This window comes from Apteryx mantelli, chromosome 12 (assembly GCF_036417845.1).
Source record: "Apteryx mantelli isolate bAptMan1 chromosome 12, bAptMan1.hap1, whole genome shotgun sequence".
Lineage (NCBI taxonomy): Eukaryota > Metazoa > Chordata > Aves > Apterygiformes > Apterygidae > Apteryx > Apteryx mantelli.
In genome coordinates this window covers 27,283,134-27,301,615 of record NC_089989.1, presented here as the reverse complement: position 1 = coordinate 27,301,615, position 18,482 = coordinate 27,283,134, and the positions used below count along the sequence as shown (strand labels likewise).

Below are 18,482 nucleotides of genomic sequence, written 5' to 3'. Positions count from 1 at the left end.
TACACTTGCAAACAGGGGTTTTGCAATTATATATTACATGCATATAGGAGCTAGAACTGGTAATGCTATCAATATTTGCTTTCAGTTACTTATAACTTTACTAAGTGAAATTGTTTAAGCTGAAATTTTCTAGGCTGGTATATGTCAATGGTTTTAAATTTCAGACAAAATGGTTCAACATAGTAGGTCAAATACATTCTTTTACAAACGTAACTAACCTATGATCATTGCCTTGAAATTATCTCATGTCTCCCTATGTGAAGCAAAAACTTCTAATCGGCCAGATATGTGCCTTTTTGCACATTGGTGCAAATTGGTGAAATCACAAGCTTTTAAATTTTTAAATTTGCATATGCTCCAGAAAGATTTAACCGTTGCTGTAAAATATTCTGAAAAATCCTTCTGCTCTGAACATGCTCCATCCCCAAGAAAAAAATAGAAAACAATGGACAGAAATAAATCTGAACACATTATTTCAGAAAACTACCATCTGTTGGCAGAATATTGTTCAGCGTCAAACTTCACTGAGTAAATCAGTTCCTTGGATCTAATTGTCTTTCTGAATATTTTACCAAAAATGTCAGGTATATATAGATCTCTTACCAGAATGCTAGATGTTTAATTACTCTTTTCATTAGCCTGCTATTCACAACATTTATTTCCAAAATCTCTAACAGAGATGTTTATAGCATTTAAATAGATTAGTCAGAGGACAAATAGATGCAATAGGTGTTGAAGTGTGCAGGATTTGCATAAACTACACAGATGATTACAAAGCTATTTTATATTTTGGGGGGAGAATTGCAGTATACAAGTCACATTGTTCTCTTTGGCAGTCACTGCCTTTGAAATCTGCCTCTCTCCCGGCAGTGTCGGAGGTGGCTCCCGGTTTCTTCCTTGCCATTTTTCTTTGTAGGATAAGAAGTTGACCACTAAGCTCTAAGCAGTGCCTATTTGCTCTAAGACCAGAGAGACTCTGAGGTCTATGAATGTTATGTTCTATAAAGCAAGACTTTTTTTCATCCTCCTGTTCCTCTAAAATACTGAACTGAACCTACACAGAAGAAAATAACATAGCTATTTCCCCAAAGAGGACAGAGTTTACTAACAAACACGCGGCTGTTTTCCTAACACTATATATAATGTGAACCAGGATTTATAGACAGAGTTAGATCTATGTAATGTACATGTTTATGGAACCATATTGAAAATTATCAATACTATTAATCTTCTAAGCACTTGTTTAGAAAGATTGCACTAATATATCACTTATTGCTGGAGGAAAGTACAAAAAGACTAAGGAATTCCTAGGCAGCCACAGCATTCTGCATTCTGCACGCAAAAGACTCCATATAACTAGCAGTCATGTATCAAGCTGTACACTTCTTAATGTTACTGAACAATTTACAATTCAGGGGCACGTCTCTAAAACAATACAGATTTTTTTGTTTCTCTCTGCACACAGAGGGTTTGGGCATCTTTAGTATGTAACTGTTTCTGTTTATAAACAAATTAATTAGAGAGACATTTAAATTTTATCTGGAGCTAACATTTAACCCCATCTGATGCTTTGGAAATGAAAGATGTTTCACGTAAGAGCTACCTGAAATCTCTACAGTACAATGGGCAGAGCATCATGTATTCCACCACTGGTTTTTATCAATCCAGGATGCACCTTCTTCAGTCATCCTGAAAATGTGCTGCAGAGTCTGGTCAGTACCCGAGTGCCCAGTGGCACCCTCCTAAGCTATAACAGTGAGCTGAAAGAGTACACTTGACAAGCTGGAGATACCGATGCATTTAAAACAAAATGATGCAACCTATAAAGACACTAACAGGCCAGAAGTACAGCACTAATTAAGTGACGGAACTGAAAAAAAAGTTAGTTGCTCTAGGAAGATATCCTGTAATGACAAAGAAATAGGTCTCTTGTAATCATTTCGGTACTCACCAACACTAACTTGAAGGTGAAGCAGAAAGTCACATCTGCCATAGCACTGCAAGTTGCAGAAGGAACGTTACGAGATTAAAACCACAGCTTAGCTGGGCATTCGGCCACAAAATGAAGGCAGGCACCCCTCCTTCACAGAGAGTTTGATTCTTGATATTCAGTCAAGACCTCGATTCCATTGCGCAGGAACTCAGTACCCCAACAACTTATTTGTTATTAGATGATAGAAAGCACGTTAGCGTCTTTATGCAACAGCCTTCCACACTGTTCTCTCCAGCTCCACACTGCAAATTCCTTCCACACTGTTCCCTCCAGCTTATTGAAGGTTCAACCTCAATGGTGGTGGCATATCCAAACCAAAGCCAAGCGAAAGACTAAGTCACTTATCAAAGTGAAAACTTTAAATAGTGTTACCCTGGGATGCTTACTGACCCCAAGATGTTTGTCAATATGAAATAGGAAAGCAGGATAGAAACGGAAGAAAATTCTTGCTTTTCTGTCAAATGGAAGTCTGCCATCCACTTCAGTGATACCAGAGATTGAATCAGTATGCCTACTTGTCCAAATCCAGTAACAGTCTACTTACTGGGCAACACTTTTGTGCTCACGACATTTTGAACAATAATTACTAACAGCAAGACAGGTTTTACTTAACTGTGCTTTCTGCAGAATTGTTGGGGATTTCTACATTTTGCCATATTTTTTAGAGCAAAATTTGAAGGAAGAGGAACATATGTATACACTGCCTGCTTATCCATCCGTAATAACTTCCTTCCTGTTAACTTTGGAACTTGATGACCAATTTGAGACATAATTGGGAGAAGTAGAGAGATTTCTGGAGCATGAGTCTGCAGGATTAGTAAAAACCAATGGATGGCTAGAAGAAAGACATCCACCAACCCTGAGTGTCTCTCTCATCCTTTCTGTTTGGCCAGCTAGCTGGCCAGTTGGCATATGGATAACTCAAAGACAGCCACAATATGGCTGTCACTCGCACAGCAAATTATACAGGGATGTGGGAGGGAGTTCAGGCACTGCTGGGAAATTGTGGAATCACAGGAAATATAATGGGAAAGCTGCTGGGAGAGGATATGCAGAAGACAATTCCTTGGAAAATTAAGATTCACAGGGATTTTTTTTATTTTGGGGTTTTGATAGTTCAAGGATACTTGCAGAGGTTTGGATGTGAAAACATAATAAACCTAGGACTGCTGGGTTAACTACATAGAGAGGAAGAGAAGCAGTATCACCAAATTTTCCTGAGAACCTTCAGCTCCTCTAGGAGTGATCCATTTCTTTCTCCTTCGAGCACATCAGTTCCTCTGGGAGACAGAGGTTTCTGTCTTTTTCAGGCACTTCAAAGCACTGGAAGCTACATTCATAGAGCTCAGCCACGTAACAGAGCTGGCCAACCAGTTCCTTGCATATCTATAGTGCCTTCTATTGATAGACCTCAAAGTGCTTCACAAAGACTAACAAATAAGGGCACACAAGTCAAGAAGGTACCCACTGCTGTTGTGTCTATGGCATAGATGAGGTAGACCAGAGCAGCGAGACTTAATTATCTTTCTAAAAGTCAAACAGAAACTGAAGAGATGGAAGCAGAACCCATATCTTTTGGCCACTCTATCTTCATGCTTCACCCACAGAATCATCTTCCTATTGCTTGAACAGCACAAGTGTTAGTGATCTAACTATTGTAAAAACTGAAATATTACTCAGTTGAAAAGCAAACCAAACAAAAACCATCTGGTACCATGACTCACCTCCCTTCCCTCATGGTAAATTTGCTCCTTTTCACCATTAGCATGTCTTGCTTCTAAAACACACCATCAAACAACAGCCATAATAATGGATAATCTTATGACCAAAAGAATGTAAATATATAGGTAGCCTGAGACTTAATAAATAAGCTCATTAAAAAATGCTTTTCTGATGTTGTATTTAACAAGTCTGACAGCTTTCAAGTATGGGAAAAATGTGTATGCATCTTTGAGACAAATAAGAAAAATCTGAAGTGAAAGTTAAACTGTACAATTACCACCGTAATCTAAAAATACACCAGTTCAATAGAATAATACTTCTGAGAAAGACAACCAACACAGGTTTTCTTACTATTTGTTTCTCTTCTCCTCTTCTTTTAAAGGAACAGACAATCTACAGGCATGCAGCTTGAACATATGAGTTTAAATCATGGCTTTTTTAATGCATTAAAATATAATAAAACCATAGTCTTTGGTAACATACATTGAAAGCACCTTCTGTAGTTCAGTAAGTGCACTGACATTCCAAAATGCTGCCTTAATCAACTGTATTTCTGATCAATTTAAAGCTAAGTATGGACAACGTATTTCTATCTCCTTGGGATGATGTGACTGCCTTTAATACATGAGTGTCCCCTCAATACTGGCATAGTAAAATACAGACCTGGTTTCAGATGCTAATATTACTGTGGTTAACAGTTTTATTGTCTAATTGAATTAGCACTATCTTTGCTATTAGGCAGGTGCTGCGGGTCAAGATACCAGATTTCAGTGAGGATGCAGCTGGCCAAACTTTGCCCTGAATTCAGGGCAAAGCATTTCAAATTGTAGCAGGAAGCAAAGTATAAATATTGCATACCAAATCTGCATGCAGAGGGCCAAAAAGGGCTGGCCAGAGCTTTCCGTAATTTTCATAAAACAGAGAGAGGCAGAAGGTGCTCTTCCATGACCTCCTATGGGAGGTGAATGGATATTCTTGTAATCAGAACTTCACTGCAGGATGAACAAAGCACTGCAGCATTTTTTTCAGTGGAATACTGGCCAAACCATTTAAAATTAGACATCTGCTCATTTTATCCTTGCGTAGATATCTATGAAATACAGCCAGAATTGTCACTAAATCACGCCCTGAGTGCTAGGCATAGTTGTGTTAGGTTGCTTGAGATCAAGCAAGCAAAAGGAAATTTGGTGATTATACTGCCCCTGCCTAAAAACTACATTATGTCCTAAGTTTGTTGCAGTGAAAAGTCACAAAATATTTTCTTGGTAGTTGACCAAATTCTGACCTCAGATACAGAAATGTAAATCCAGTCAACTCCACTCAGAGGAGACACTTCACATATAAACTTGTTAAAGGGAGATCAGAATCTGGTCCTGTATGTGCACAGAATAAAGTCATCTGCCTTTACTGAACATTTCTGCCAGGCACAAAAAAGCAAAGGCGATACAAAGATGTGGAGAAGCAATCAGGATTGAGACAAATATACTGACGTAGTCTCAGATATTTCATAAAACCAGGTTTATAAGTTGGTGATGAGAAAAAGAAAACAAAGTGATAAGGCATATTTTTAAGACTTGTGAATATATGTTGTTAAAGATCTCTTCAGTCTATCCAATAAGTGCCTCATGCAATAGAAAAAGAAATGAAAAAAGAACGAACTCCTCATTTTACTTTAAAAATACAGAAGAAAATGTCCATCATATTAATATATAAATATCTGAAAAATACCAAGAGCAATCAGTCCCCTGTCCCCCATACTTCTGCCTCGCATTCTAAAATGTGAAGGAGAAGATAAAGTATACCACTGTGAGATTAGACTGACCATAGATTTAACAGTAGTACTTCCATGGAAATACATGTCCTTGCTCATTCTTTGAATGAAGATGATGATAAGAGAAGGAAACAAATATTTTACTTACCTATGAGAGTCTTCAGCACTTAATTTCCTACCATCTTTGAGATGTGGAGTGTACGACTGCCTGATAGTGCAGTACAACTTTTGTCTTTTGTAACTGAGGAAATTCAAACGCACAGAACTAAGAGATCTGCCCAAGATGACAAGTCGCTTGTAAAATGGAGTACCCCCTCAGCATTTTCTAAGTTAGAATTAGCAATCTCTCACCAAACCATCATTTCTTGCTGTTTTTTTTTCTTTTTTTCATCTTATGTCGGTATTAAAGAAATGAGAACTGGAGAAATATCTCCTAAAGTGTTATCTCCAACAATAATTACCGAAGACAACTTAGAGCCTATGGCAGTTTTTCCTGGGACATATTTAACAGTATCTATTATTTTGATTGGCTTCTCTAGGAAGGAAACCTTGGCTTCTCTAAACGCCACAATTTTATTTTTGTAAGAAAATATGCACGTGGACTACCTTAACAATGCTAATCCCTGTGTGGATTCTGGCGAGAAATTAAGACCAATAAGTGCGTAGAAGGGAAGTTACTGTGACAATCTCAGCTACTGATATAACACTGTAGGCGCGTGAGGATATGAGGGTGAGGAGGGTGTGCTTTTTATGGAAACATTTAACACAACAACAGGAATACAAATCAAGCTCCATTAATTTAGTTTTAAATTTTAATGAATCAGGATGAGTAGTTTCTGTAAAGTAGGATTTACTTAATGAAATATTAATATTTTTGCTAAAAGAATTGTAAATTGCAAGTTAATATAGCAGTTTGCCTTAAATAGAACGTCACAAGTTGAAAAACACTGAAATAGCATATGACAAATCAAAACGAGTCAGAATTTAAGAGTAAAATATTGTGTTCAGTCTTGAAAACTGAACCTTGGTAAACCAAATTAATTATTTCATTTAAAAAAGACACAAGTACATTAAAAGCAGCAGAAGAAATCATTCTGGATTCTGTTATAGCTCAAATTATAATACTTTGATCTGCCTAAGCAGTATATAGTTTGAATACTAGCTATATAGCTTGATTAGTAGCTCAGACTTCCCAGTGATTAATAGATTTCATTCTCGGAATGAAGGAACTGTTATGCAGTATTTACATACAAAAAACTGAAGCCCAAGTTACAGTTGCTATCCCAGGTACATCCTGGTCATCTCTTGACTGTGTGTCAGGATTGGACCATGGTCACACCAGTCTTTCTTTTTCCCTTCCACACTGGTTTCCTTCCAAAGGAAATCCACATGCACAGGCAGAGAAAGAGCCATAATACACTCAAGGATGTCTTCCCTTTAGATGACGCTGAACAGGGAACTTCTTGCAACAGAAAGTAACACAACCAGTGAATTCCTGACCTCCTAGGCAAGTTCCTCTAGTAAAATCTCAGGTATGAACTTTAACTGAGAAAGAAAACCCTTCGGTAGCAATTGTCATTTCACTTTAGGAATACCTTGATTTTATGCAGGTTCTACTGCTGAAAAACTGTTAAACTGAACCGAATATATGGCCTTTGTGCTTTAATAACAACATCTACAAAGAGTCACATAACTATAAGGTTAAACTGGCACCTCTTCTGCATGCATTCAAGGCCCAAGTAACTTGCACAAAGTCAAGCAGGAAGCCTGTGCCAGGGCCAAAGAGCAAACTCATAGATCTCCAGAGATCTAAGCTAGGGACCTATCACAAAACGTCCTTGTCTGGATGAAGTTGCAAAAAGAGTTTCTAGCTTTCTCTGTTACCAGTCACATTTGTTTTTTTCACCTGGGAAACAACAAAGTATTTTGGGGGTCTTTGATCCTCTGTTCTTACATGCTTACAGAAGGACCATCTCATTCATATGGCTATCTTTGATGCATGTATAAAAGTAATGCAGGAAAAGTGAATAACACAAAAAAACATTTAATTTCAGCTTTCCCAAAACTAGAAAAACTGAAGACCATCAAAAAATAAAAGCCCATTGGTTTCAAACAACAATGCATTACTGGCTCATTTTCCTAGCTGGCAACTAAGTACTTCAGACATGCAAAAGCAATAAAATCTGCATAATCATCTGATGTCTCTATTAGTCTGAAGAGCTTGGGTACTCAGCATACAGAAGAGAGATGGCAAGATGGAGTAAAAGAAGATACTATAAAAAAATATATTGTGTAGCTGTGAAGAAACAGTAGAGCTCCATGTATTAATTCTTGCAGGGTGACAAAAAATATTTAGTGATTGTACCTGATAAAGAAGAGCAAGTAAAGAATAAAATGGACTCACATTGAGCTGAAGGTCATCTGTCCACTGGCCAACGAGCCGGTAGCCTGGGGTGCTGGTGTTTGTTGTATGGTACTGAAAGATGTCATAGCGCCCTGGTGCATCACCATTTTTATTAAACATCACTGGAGTGCCAGCACTGCCTGAGGAAAGAAACAAGACAAAATCCAACCAAACAAAAAAAGCCAAAGCTTTACAGTATCTGCTTTATTTATTTAGTCACAGTTGAGAGCTTTCAGACTGGCAACGTGTTTCAGGCAACTGTCATCTATCAGCCCAGCCATTTAAAATAAACACACTAGGACATTGTGGCATAATCCTAGCCCTCTTTCTGTGATTAATGATCACTACCCAATTCCACTGACTGAAAACAAAATGAAGCAAAACCAAATCAGCTTTACTTCACTCTAGCCTTGCATGCAGCAAGAAACAGCAGAAGGCTCTTCTCTCTGCCCTCCAGCCTTCCTCCCCATCTTTCTTTCCTTAGGGAGTTCTTTAGTGAAAATCAGCCCTGTGAATGGAGCTTCTAAATGATTTTTTTCCCCAGAAAATGTTCCATCTGCTTCTGAGAGATACTGCTGTCAGAAGTCAGCCCAGGTCTAGTGAATCTTGACTGGCATCCAGAAATAGCTTCCTCCTCCACAATATGTTCTTATTCCAGTAATCAGCATACAGTTGAGATGGAAAAGAACAGAGTAAACTACAGGAAGACTATTCCTTGCATGCTCCCTTATTTAGCCTCTACGACACTGATACAGGCTGAAGAGTATTTCAGTCAGGACCAGCTCAGGATCAGGGTCTGCCACCCTTCACTGCTGATGGGCAGGAGGTGAAGCCTCCAGCACATCCAAATACACTGCACAGAATTGGTTCTCCTCAGGGCAAAGTAAGTCCACAGACTGGAAGTATGTTGATAATTGAACTACATTACAGATGATTCCTTAGACAGGAAAGTTCTGACCAGAAAATCTGCATTTTAATTACAACAGCAATAGTGAATCCTTTCTTAAACAAGAATTCAAAGCAATGTTGTATTTTCTCAGAGCTCTAGGTAAAATCTTCAAGGATGACATTTATTTCAGGATACATTAAAACAGGTTTCAGCGGGGTAGAGTAATATTGTGTCAAGATTGAAGATTATGACAATGCTCCAGTATATCTATATTCAAAGCTTCCTCCTACTGTGTAACTTTCTTTTCCCCAAAGCAAAGAAAAATCTCTCCTGTAGTAGCACTGAACTTTAAGGTTACGGTTTTCTTCACAATTCCCATTCTTCATTGAATTCTGGCAAGTGAAAGAAGATTTGAAGGAGTGAATTAGCATAGTTTCCATTCTAGCCCTGGTAAATTGTTTTTTGTCTATTCTACAATCCTTCTGAGATCACATATAGATTAAGTTCAAAGACTGGTACAGAAAATCTTCCACTGAAATCTCTCCTCACTAGTTCCCTATGAACACTAGGCAGATATTTAATTGTCATTACAGATTAATGTAGCCAGAACACATTTACAGTGAAAACACTTAAAGTGAATAAGAAGGAATGGCCATAACTCCTAGGCTCCTCCTGAAAGTTGCCACAAATGGGATTTAGCCAATCATGACTTTTAAGAGGGCATATATTATTAGTTGAGCTTGGCTTTGCCAGAGCTGACATAAAAGAATACAGTTCAAAGTGCAGGAGCTCAAGTGAGGCTCCCAAAATGCAGCATCCACATTTGTGGATTCCCTAGATCCTGGCAAAACCCCAGGATTGACATGATCAAGCGAACGTGTTTGCAGGTTAGGAGGCAGACTTAGAACTGGTGCCATTTGTCAGGGCCCTGCCAAACTCAAAGGAGCTGAGACAAGTTCTGCTACCTCCAGCTCGCTGACAAACAGGAGAAAGGGCAGCAGCTAACAGCACACCTGGGTCACCTTCATGAGCCATCTGAAACGTCCCCTGGAAATCTTCCCGGTCAAACCATGGCTGCTCCAACACGGCTGCACTGGGGTAAAGTGAAGCTGCTATCGATTTCACGGCTGGGAAAGCAAAATGGGCTATTTGCCTGTCTGCACATGATGCTGATACGAATTCGGTGCTGACAAACACCCAGCACCATGTCAGGAGAGGTGTGGGAAAGGGTCAATAAAAAGAAGACCAATATAAAAAATAGGTGCTATTATGGAGTATCCTTTACACAGAAAAGGCCTAAATAGATAACGTATCAGGATCTATCACTCAGAAATGTGCTGTGCTGTTTCTGTGTTTCACGGGAGCAATGAAACTCTTTGTAGGTCACTGCTAATTGTTTCTTTGTATAACTCCTTGCAGACAGCTTTTAAACACTGACATTTAAAATAATCCCTAACAGCAGTGGATGTACTTGGATGTTCCAGGGCTGCAGGCTCCACAAGGCACAAGGTGGCCTTACGTGCTGCGCCACTTCTACAGGCCTCTAAGTGCACAGTTCCTCGGGACACCTACATCATGCATGGATATAAACACTTGACAGTTAATAGTAAGCACCTGTTGCTATTTTCAGATATATCTTCATTCTGCTATAAAATTATATAGAAAAAATATCTGTGAAAAGTCTGGGATCTACAGGGAAGATTAGTATCTGCAGGAATGTAAAGAACTGTGATAATCTGAGGTCACAAGTCAAGCAGGAGCTTCCAGTTTCCTGACTTTGAAGATGAAGTAATTGGACTCCCAGCCAAGGATCTGCTTAGTAAAGTGCAAAACTTCTTTAACCTCCGTGTGGGCTCTGGTGCTTGTTTTGGTGCTTCCTTTACACTATCTGTCTGTCAGGACCTTAACTCTTTCAGTCCTGCTTGAAATTGTTACAGCATTTCATTCTGCTCTTGCAATTCCAGTTTCATTGTGCACTCATGAAAATAATAAAAAGTAATACGCAAAAACCTCATTACAAAGAAGGAGTATTTTCATAAATAATCTTTTAATAACACATAATTATTATTAGACTTCTTGATCCTATAATTATTAAAATATCTGGTTGTTTAGTTGTTTTTTAACAATTTAGGATTTATTTTTTCTTCTCCTAGGATTTGTAAGAATTTTGCTACAGCCCCATCAGGGACTTCAGAAACCGAGAATTAGCCTCTAGTCTGTAGCTTCTTGATCATTCAGAGGTTATGAAATTTGAATTCATCTTCCGTTCCCAGCAAGAGCCTAAGTATCCTCTTACTACACAGACACAGAAAGTACATAACCTTTCACCTGCAAAATGCACTTGAAAAAAAGACACAATCTAATTGGTTTTGTAGGCTTTCTGTGTCTTCACCATGAGATGACAACTGAATTAATAGGAAAAGGATAGGGTGCCAGATAGGTGTAACTAGCTAAGGTGTTTCTTTATTACTCAGTTCACATTTAATGCAGCTTGAGAACTGGAAGGAGTCACATGAAAAGAATCTTTTGCTTTTTGCTGGGGAAAAATACAATCATTTTGCATTGTGAGAGTTTCAGAATCTCACTGCATGAGCACTTGGGGTTTTAAGTTTTCTGTATTTTTAGAGTTTTCTGCACTTAGGATAGTGAGACAATACCAGAATCATACTGAGCTCCTAGTATAAATCCAGACTCTCTTCATTAAAATGCCTTTCTTTATGAATGTCATTATCTTTGTGAGAAAGAAAAGAATCCAGAAGCATGTACAGACAGCATGATTTCAACTGCATAGTTACAAGGAGATCTATTACGTACAAAGAGGATCTCATCTCAGGATGCTTGAAAATGGGATATATTTTTTCTCTCTGGCAGAGGCAGAATTTGGACAAAGCATTCGCACTGTTCTACTTTCTGTTTTTACTGCAGATTTAGTTAGAAGACTGGAAGAACAGGATTTTAATGATGGGTAGCCCACATGTTGGTTTCCAAGCCCTAACCATGATGAGACAGAGTTGCACTGCTGTACCAGTGACCCAGAGAAGGGAAAGTTAAGCCCAGAAGTGTACTTCTCTGCCACCCCTGGAGTGGCAACACAATGGCCGAGGAAGGCTTGGGTAGTAGCACTTGTGTCCCACAAGCCCAGGGGCTTCAAAACAACAGAAATACACCACACAGACCAGCAAAAAAGCCTCTCACGTTACTCCTTCCATTGCCTCGTCCCTGCGACTTATCAGCCTGGCCTCGTCTATTGGGTGAATTACATGGCAGCTCTTTAGCTTGCATCACAAGGAAGACTGAACTGATCCACAACAATCCTGAGAATTTACTTGATTGTTCCTGCTTCCTCCTGTTGAATAGCCTTGGTTTTTGTTTGTTGGTGTGGTTTCTTGTATTAATGCCAACACAATGTGCAATCAGACGCTGTAGTATCACACACAGCAAGTGAGACACGTTAACACTGGGACACAGGCTGGCCTAGCAGGGAGGCACGGCTGCCAAAATCCTATCAGAGAGACACCTGAACAAGACATCTAGTTCTCTTCCTTGAAAGTCATAAGCCTGCCTGCAATAACAAAGAGAGCATTTGAGATTACTGCACTTTTATATAGTATAATACTGAAAAGAAGTAGGTCTCCCAAAACACCTCTCCGCAGCCCCAGGAACGAGCCCCAGAAGCATCACAGTGCAGCGCTGAGCCTGGATATGCAAACACATGCGCAATTACACCCCAGGAATGTGACAAAAATGCTAAACTGCCCCTGGATAATACACTTACAGAAATTGGTTCTTTCCCCATGGGAAAGGCCAGTACTGAATAGCCAAAAGAAAATAAAAAGGTTTAGAACTGGATCAGTTTTGCCATCATTCTTCCTCTCCTGCTAAAAAGCAAATCACTTCTTCAAGCCCCTGTGCTGGCCATGAGTCACATGTATACAACCAAAGAAAAACGCCATATGGCTGTGTAAATCACAAATGAAGAAAAATAGTCATCTTTTAAAACGCTGACCAAGGAAACACAAATAAGGAAACCAAAGTTACTGCAAACTAATTCTAGGAGCTGAACAGTATGCAAAATTAGCTGGGCACCTATTTTCTCACAAATTATTTCTCAGCTCTAATAAAATGATAGAACGACCATTCATTCTCTTTATCATCTCTAGACAGCTTTTGCATATAATGTATGAGCTGTTCTCAAGTACTAAAATGGCCAAAGTACAATGCCGTATATGAGTACTGTACTTCTATCTAATCTTTGTCCTTTGTAACTTTTTTTTTATAGTCACCTTCCAAAATGAGGAAAGTAGAACTCTCCAGACTTTCTCAGATTATTCATCTTGAAAGATGCAGTTAACACCATTTCCTTCAAAAGAGGAAATAAAAATCTCCTGTAATACACTTCGCCATTCATAAGACAATTTATACAGAAAGGAAAAATATCCCTGGCACAAATGACCAAACCTGATCATGAAAGACCAGCTTTGTTCCTACCTTTAAATCCCTCTGTTCCTATTTATGTGGGTTTTTTACTTTATTAATAAAAATGTTTATTAGTAAATTGCAGCAAGAATCCCAGAGGATGTGGCCAAAATTTTCAGGATTCAGGAACCTAAATCTGAACATTCCTATCTCTATGTAGGTGCTGAAGCAGCTGTAGCAGAACATAAGCTGTTGCGTCACAGGCATGAGCCGTGCCGTACGTCTGCCAGCGTCTGTTTGGTGCACAGCGCTCTTCCAGCACTCACCCATGGGGCCCGTGGCCTCAGGCCACAGTGCGCCCTGTGGCTGCTCTGGAGGCATCTCTGTGTCATCCGCAGAGCAGGGATGTCCGTGCGAGCTGGTGTTCCACGGGATCGACATCTGTGGCTACCTCAGCCATTTCCAAAGGACATTTTCATTACTTTTCAAAATCTGTTCTAACTATGGATTTGGAGGTCTAACTTTTGGCCTTTAGTTAAATCCAGGATCTGTGTCTTACAGAGAGCTACAGCAGAGCACTGAGCCCCCTAGTACCTACATCAGCAAGGTTTATGAAGGGGAAATAACATTAGATTGCTTGTAACGTTACCTGCTATGAGTGATCTGCTCTGGTGACTCTGGGGCTGGGCTCAGGTGAATCTCCCCCATGGATATTAATGAAGTCAATAAAATTTCAGTAAAACATACAGAGGCAAGGAAATTCTGCCAGTACTTAGGCTTGATTCATACAGCGCAATGCAGAGGAAAGGAAGTGGAAGCCATGGAACTGTATGAAAGGGACGGCTGGTATTGTAACCATCACTGCCACTCTTCGGCAGCATAGAATAGAATAGAAAAATTCTCCCATCCTCATTCCCAGGAGGTTCTGTGTTTTTACTTCCACACCTCTAAAGTCTAACTGGAGGAAGGAAAGTTGAAGTAACCAGTTGGTCTAAATCACACAGTTCTGACTCTGCAAATGAACCTGTCCCTTTAGCTGTCCTCTCCCTTGGCTGGAACATGAAGCTCAGCTGGGTTTAGGGTACTAGAATTTCATCCAGTTAGTTTTCTCCAAGTAAAGGAAACAATGTGAATAAATAAGAAAAAAGATATGTGATGTTAACAAACTTCTGGGGCTTAAATAGGCATATTTAATCAGAGACAAGCTGAAGTTTTTACCCAACTGTCTCTTTCTCCTATAGAAAATCACAGGCTTCTGGAAAGTATTTTAAAATAGCAGCAGCAATTTCTGTCTTTGCACAGTATTAGCCTATTTGCCTTGGCTACCTGGGGTCCTGCAAGACTCAAATGTTTTACAAAACATCTACATCAAGTAAAGCAACACCATGCTTTCAAACAGATACTAAATAAATATGGTCTTTTGCCACAAACTCTAGTAAAACAATAAAAAAACTCAAATTAAATGAAAAAACACATTAAGTAAAATTCAATAAAAAAAAACCCTACAGGGGTCAAAATGCTACTGATAAAATAGTCTTTCAGCTCACCGTTGAAGTTAACGCTGCGTATGTACTTCAACAACTTTTTGCCTCCTGCTTGCTCCATCTCCGGACAGACCCCTGGGTAATCCGCACAAAGGTCCTTGTTCATGTGATGGAGGGCGTGAGCCATGGCATAGACAGCATCAATCACAAACTGAACTTTCCCTTCTTGCTCGTAATGGGAGTCTTTGCCAATTCTCTCCTGCCCTGCACATTAAAAACAAACACACATACACACACACAGAAGGACAATAAGGAACAGTATTTTCCTGATACCAAATACAAATTAATCCTCTTCGAGCACATTTAAAGAATTAGCCAATACAATACAAAGTTTTGAGTTATGATTTTACTAACCTAAAAAAAAAAAAAATCCTTCTTTCCTGATAGTGGAATCATCAGCCCTTATTCTTGCAAGTTATTTACCATAATCCAAAAAGACAAATCCTACTGTAATCACAAGCTTGGAACTATAATCTACAGGGACCATCTTAGGGAAAGTACAAAAAACACCGGGTTCTGTACGCTCCCAAAGTATGTCTTTGAGTGAAGAAAGCATTTAAAATAAAGCACAGCTGGTATTTTAAAGTCTGATGTTTTGTTCTGTTTCAAATCCCAGTCTCTAATTGAAAGCCATAGCCAGATTGAGGGAAGAAAGAATCACTTCAGATGCAACCTAAGGGGCGCTCCGGAGAATTCAGGCAACATGCCTACTATTAATGTAACCTCAGGAGCTCAGTATGTTTGCATTAACTATGCACCCCCCTTCTCCTGAACCTGCCGAGATTCAAATGTCCTTCTGAATTCACTGACTGCCTTTAAAATATTCTAGCAGTGGAGAATTTGGAGGAATTCAAACCCTTAATGTCATCTGAACTGCAACTGGGGGAAAGCAGTGCTTTGAAAATCATTCCTTTATTACTGTTGCACCCAGTGCGTTAGAAACTGCAAACCCTCTGCCTCAGAGATCTAATCTAACAGGCCAAGACAGAAAATGTCTGAGAAAGCAAAGTGTTATACAGATGGAAAACTGTAACACACAGAAATTAAACCACAAAGATCCTGAAGAACTCAATAGCAGTGACACAAAAAAGTCAATCTAAGTGTTTTAAACAATAGACTAGTGCCTTAAATATTCTCTCTCTCTCAGATTCAAGATGAAAAAGTAGTCTGGTGATATGACTGTAAAAACAGGCAGTCAGGCGGCTTGCTTGGTTTTGTTGTTGTGTGAGCGGATAACTGGGGGCCTCTGCAATTAAGCAGCAAACAGAATAGTCTTTTCAGAGGGTAAAGCAAGGCATAACGGGTTACGAATTAGGAGCCCTTGATTTTTATTCTGAAATTGTCCACGGACTTCTTGTTTTACTTTGGGCAAGTAACACCTGCATGATTCAATCTGTCCAGCTGCAAAATGTGTGATTATACTTACCTATCTCACCAGGGTTTGGTGAAATGTAATTACTGTTTGTTAAGTGTTCTGAGATGCTCTGATGAAAGCAGCAGAGGTGTAATCTATTATTTTCGAAGGGTGGCAACACCACAGTCCACTTGTTCCATTTACAGTGTGACACTCTTCTAACCTCAGATCAGTCCTGATCGTCTTTCTGCAGTGCCTACAGGTCTGGATACCATGAGGAGCTCCGAGAAACCAGCCTTCAAAAACCACCTCTTGTGAATATTTCAGAGATCTTCAATCAAAGTAAATATTCAGTTGGAGGATACAAGGCAGAAAAAAGTGCTTTATTTGAAATAGGGCACAGTGAATTCAAATTGTTGACTGAAACCAGTAAGGAAAGGAAATCAAATTGTTAATGAATTTGTGAGAACTCATGATTTTAGCAGAGGAAAAAGCCCATTTTCCTGTTGCTGCTCAAGTCAAACGTTTGCATCTTTCCCTCCTGTACCAATGAACTAGAGCTTTACCAGCACAGGACCAGAATCTATTATCTAAAACCAGACTCAGCCACTGCGTTCTTCCAAAGAAGTACTAAGTTTTCTGAAAACTATCATGAAAGAGCAGTTAAGGCCTTCTCAGCAGAGATGTCCCTCCAGGCACTCTAAATCAGTCTGAAGATCATTTTGTAGCCAGTGTATGAGCAAAGCTTTTCAAGTCTTTTCAGTCTGTAAGAGAAAGATATACTGTAGCCAAAGCTCCCTCCCACAGGCCAAACTTGGCAAAAAGAGATCCAGACAACTGGCAGCAAGTTCTGCCCACATCTTACCTCTGCCCTACCCTTACTCTAGTTCACCTAGATCGCTTGCACAGTTCTTGTGATGTCAGCCATTTATACAAATATGCACACGCACACACACAGATATACAGAGATATATATATGTGTATACACACTGTATACAGTCCAACAGTGAGGTTCCATTTGTTATTAAAATAGTTAATAGAAGCAACTTCAATTTATGGTCTGTTACAAATCAATATGCCCTAGGAAAAATCCCACTTCCCGTAATTTCTGCGCTGAAGTAGCATACTTTTTGTACTGGATTCACTAAAAGATTAGACACGCGTCCCCAAAAGGTAATTGACCTACATCATCAAATACACGTTAGTCTCAATCCATCCTCTCTCTCTTCTCTGGGTGGAGAGATGGTGGACTAGAATTATGAATAAATACAATCAAAGAGATCACCAACTTCTTATAGAAATTCTACGAGCACAAAGAATATCTAAAAATATCCACAGAACCATCTGCTTGGAAATAAGCAAAAATATAATTCCCCTATATATACATCTTTAATTATGTGCACTTTCCCCCCTTCTTTGGCTCCCTCAGTAATTACCAAACTGCATCACTTGAGTCGGATCCATACAACCTACGCACTGTGTTTAAGATGCTCTCTACCACTCCCTCCCCAACCCCCCCAGTTTTAAATCTCAGCTACACTGGAAACATTGAAATCCTAATTTGCAACTAATTCAGCAGGGTGAGAGAGCTTCCAGATTTTGAAAATTCACCTTCAGTCTCCTCTCATTGATTACAGACCATATTACATTTCCAGACCCTGACAAGGAAAATGCTTTCAAGTGGTTTTAGCTCAGCTACATAACTAAATTAACAATGCAACAGAAATGCATGCCAAGGGAAGTGAATTTGGAATTGAAATTCTGGACACAGGCAATACTGATTAGGCATACTACGTTCCAGGAGCATAGCTGGCCATAAACACAGCAAAGAGAAAACTTTTAGCAGCAAAGACATCCGTGAAAGAAATCTGAGCAAAATCCACTTAAAAAAAACAAGAGCTGTGTTAACAATGTTGAGATATGAAAATAAGAAATAATAAAATAAACGCTTGAAAAAACTTAATAGAATTTCTAGTAATGAGAAAATAGCCATTCAGTTGAATATTAAACATCCAGAATTTTTGTACAGTAAAGTCCAGATATGGAGCCAATTGTAACTATCCACCCAAAAGGCATGCATGAATTTATTTATACAATTAAAGAAAATAAGAATACATATTAACATAAGGATGAGTTAGTTTTCGAAGGGGACTTATTTTAATTGTGATCAGAAGTTTAGCTCAAATTTGAACCAGCAAAGAATGCACAAGACAGCTGCTATATTCTACATATGTCAAAAATAGTCTTCAGACTTTAACATTAAAACATCCAAATAACTGGGCCTGATTGAACTTAGTGTTCCCCTAGTTTACATCAAACTAACATCATAGTAACCCAGTGAGCAGTAAATTGGACACGAAGTCCATTCTTGAGCTGGTGTAAAATGAAG

At 39.1% G+C, this 18,482-nt stretch overlaps 1 protein-coding gene across 1 annotated transcript in view; it reads right to left on the bottom strand.

The window, feature by feature from the left end:
* The window catches only part of GRM7 (glutamate metabotropic receptor 7), a 350,262-nt gene that overhangs the window by 104,500 nt on the left and 227,280 nt on the right, over nt 1–18,482 (bottom strand). The window contains exons 6-7 of the mRNA XM_067303664.1: nt 14,743–14,943; nt 7,891–8,030 (exon numbers count right to left, since the gene is read on the bottom strand). Of these exons, the coding sequence (XP_067159765.1) occupies nt 7,891–8,030; nt 14,743–14,943 (341 nt within the window). The remainder of the gene's footprint in view (nt 1–7,890; nt 8,031–14,742; nt 14,944–18,482) is intronic.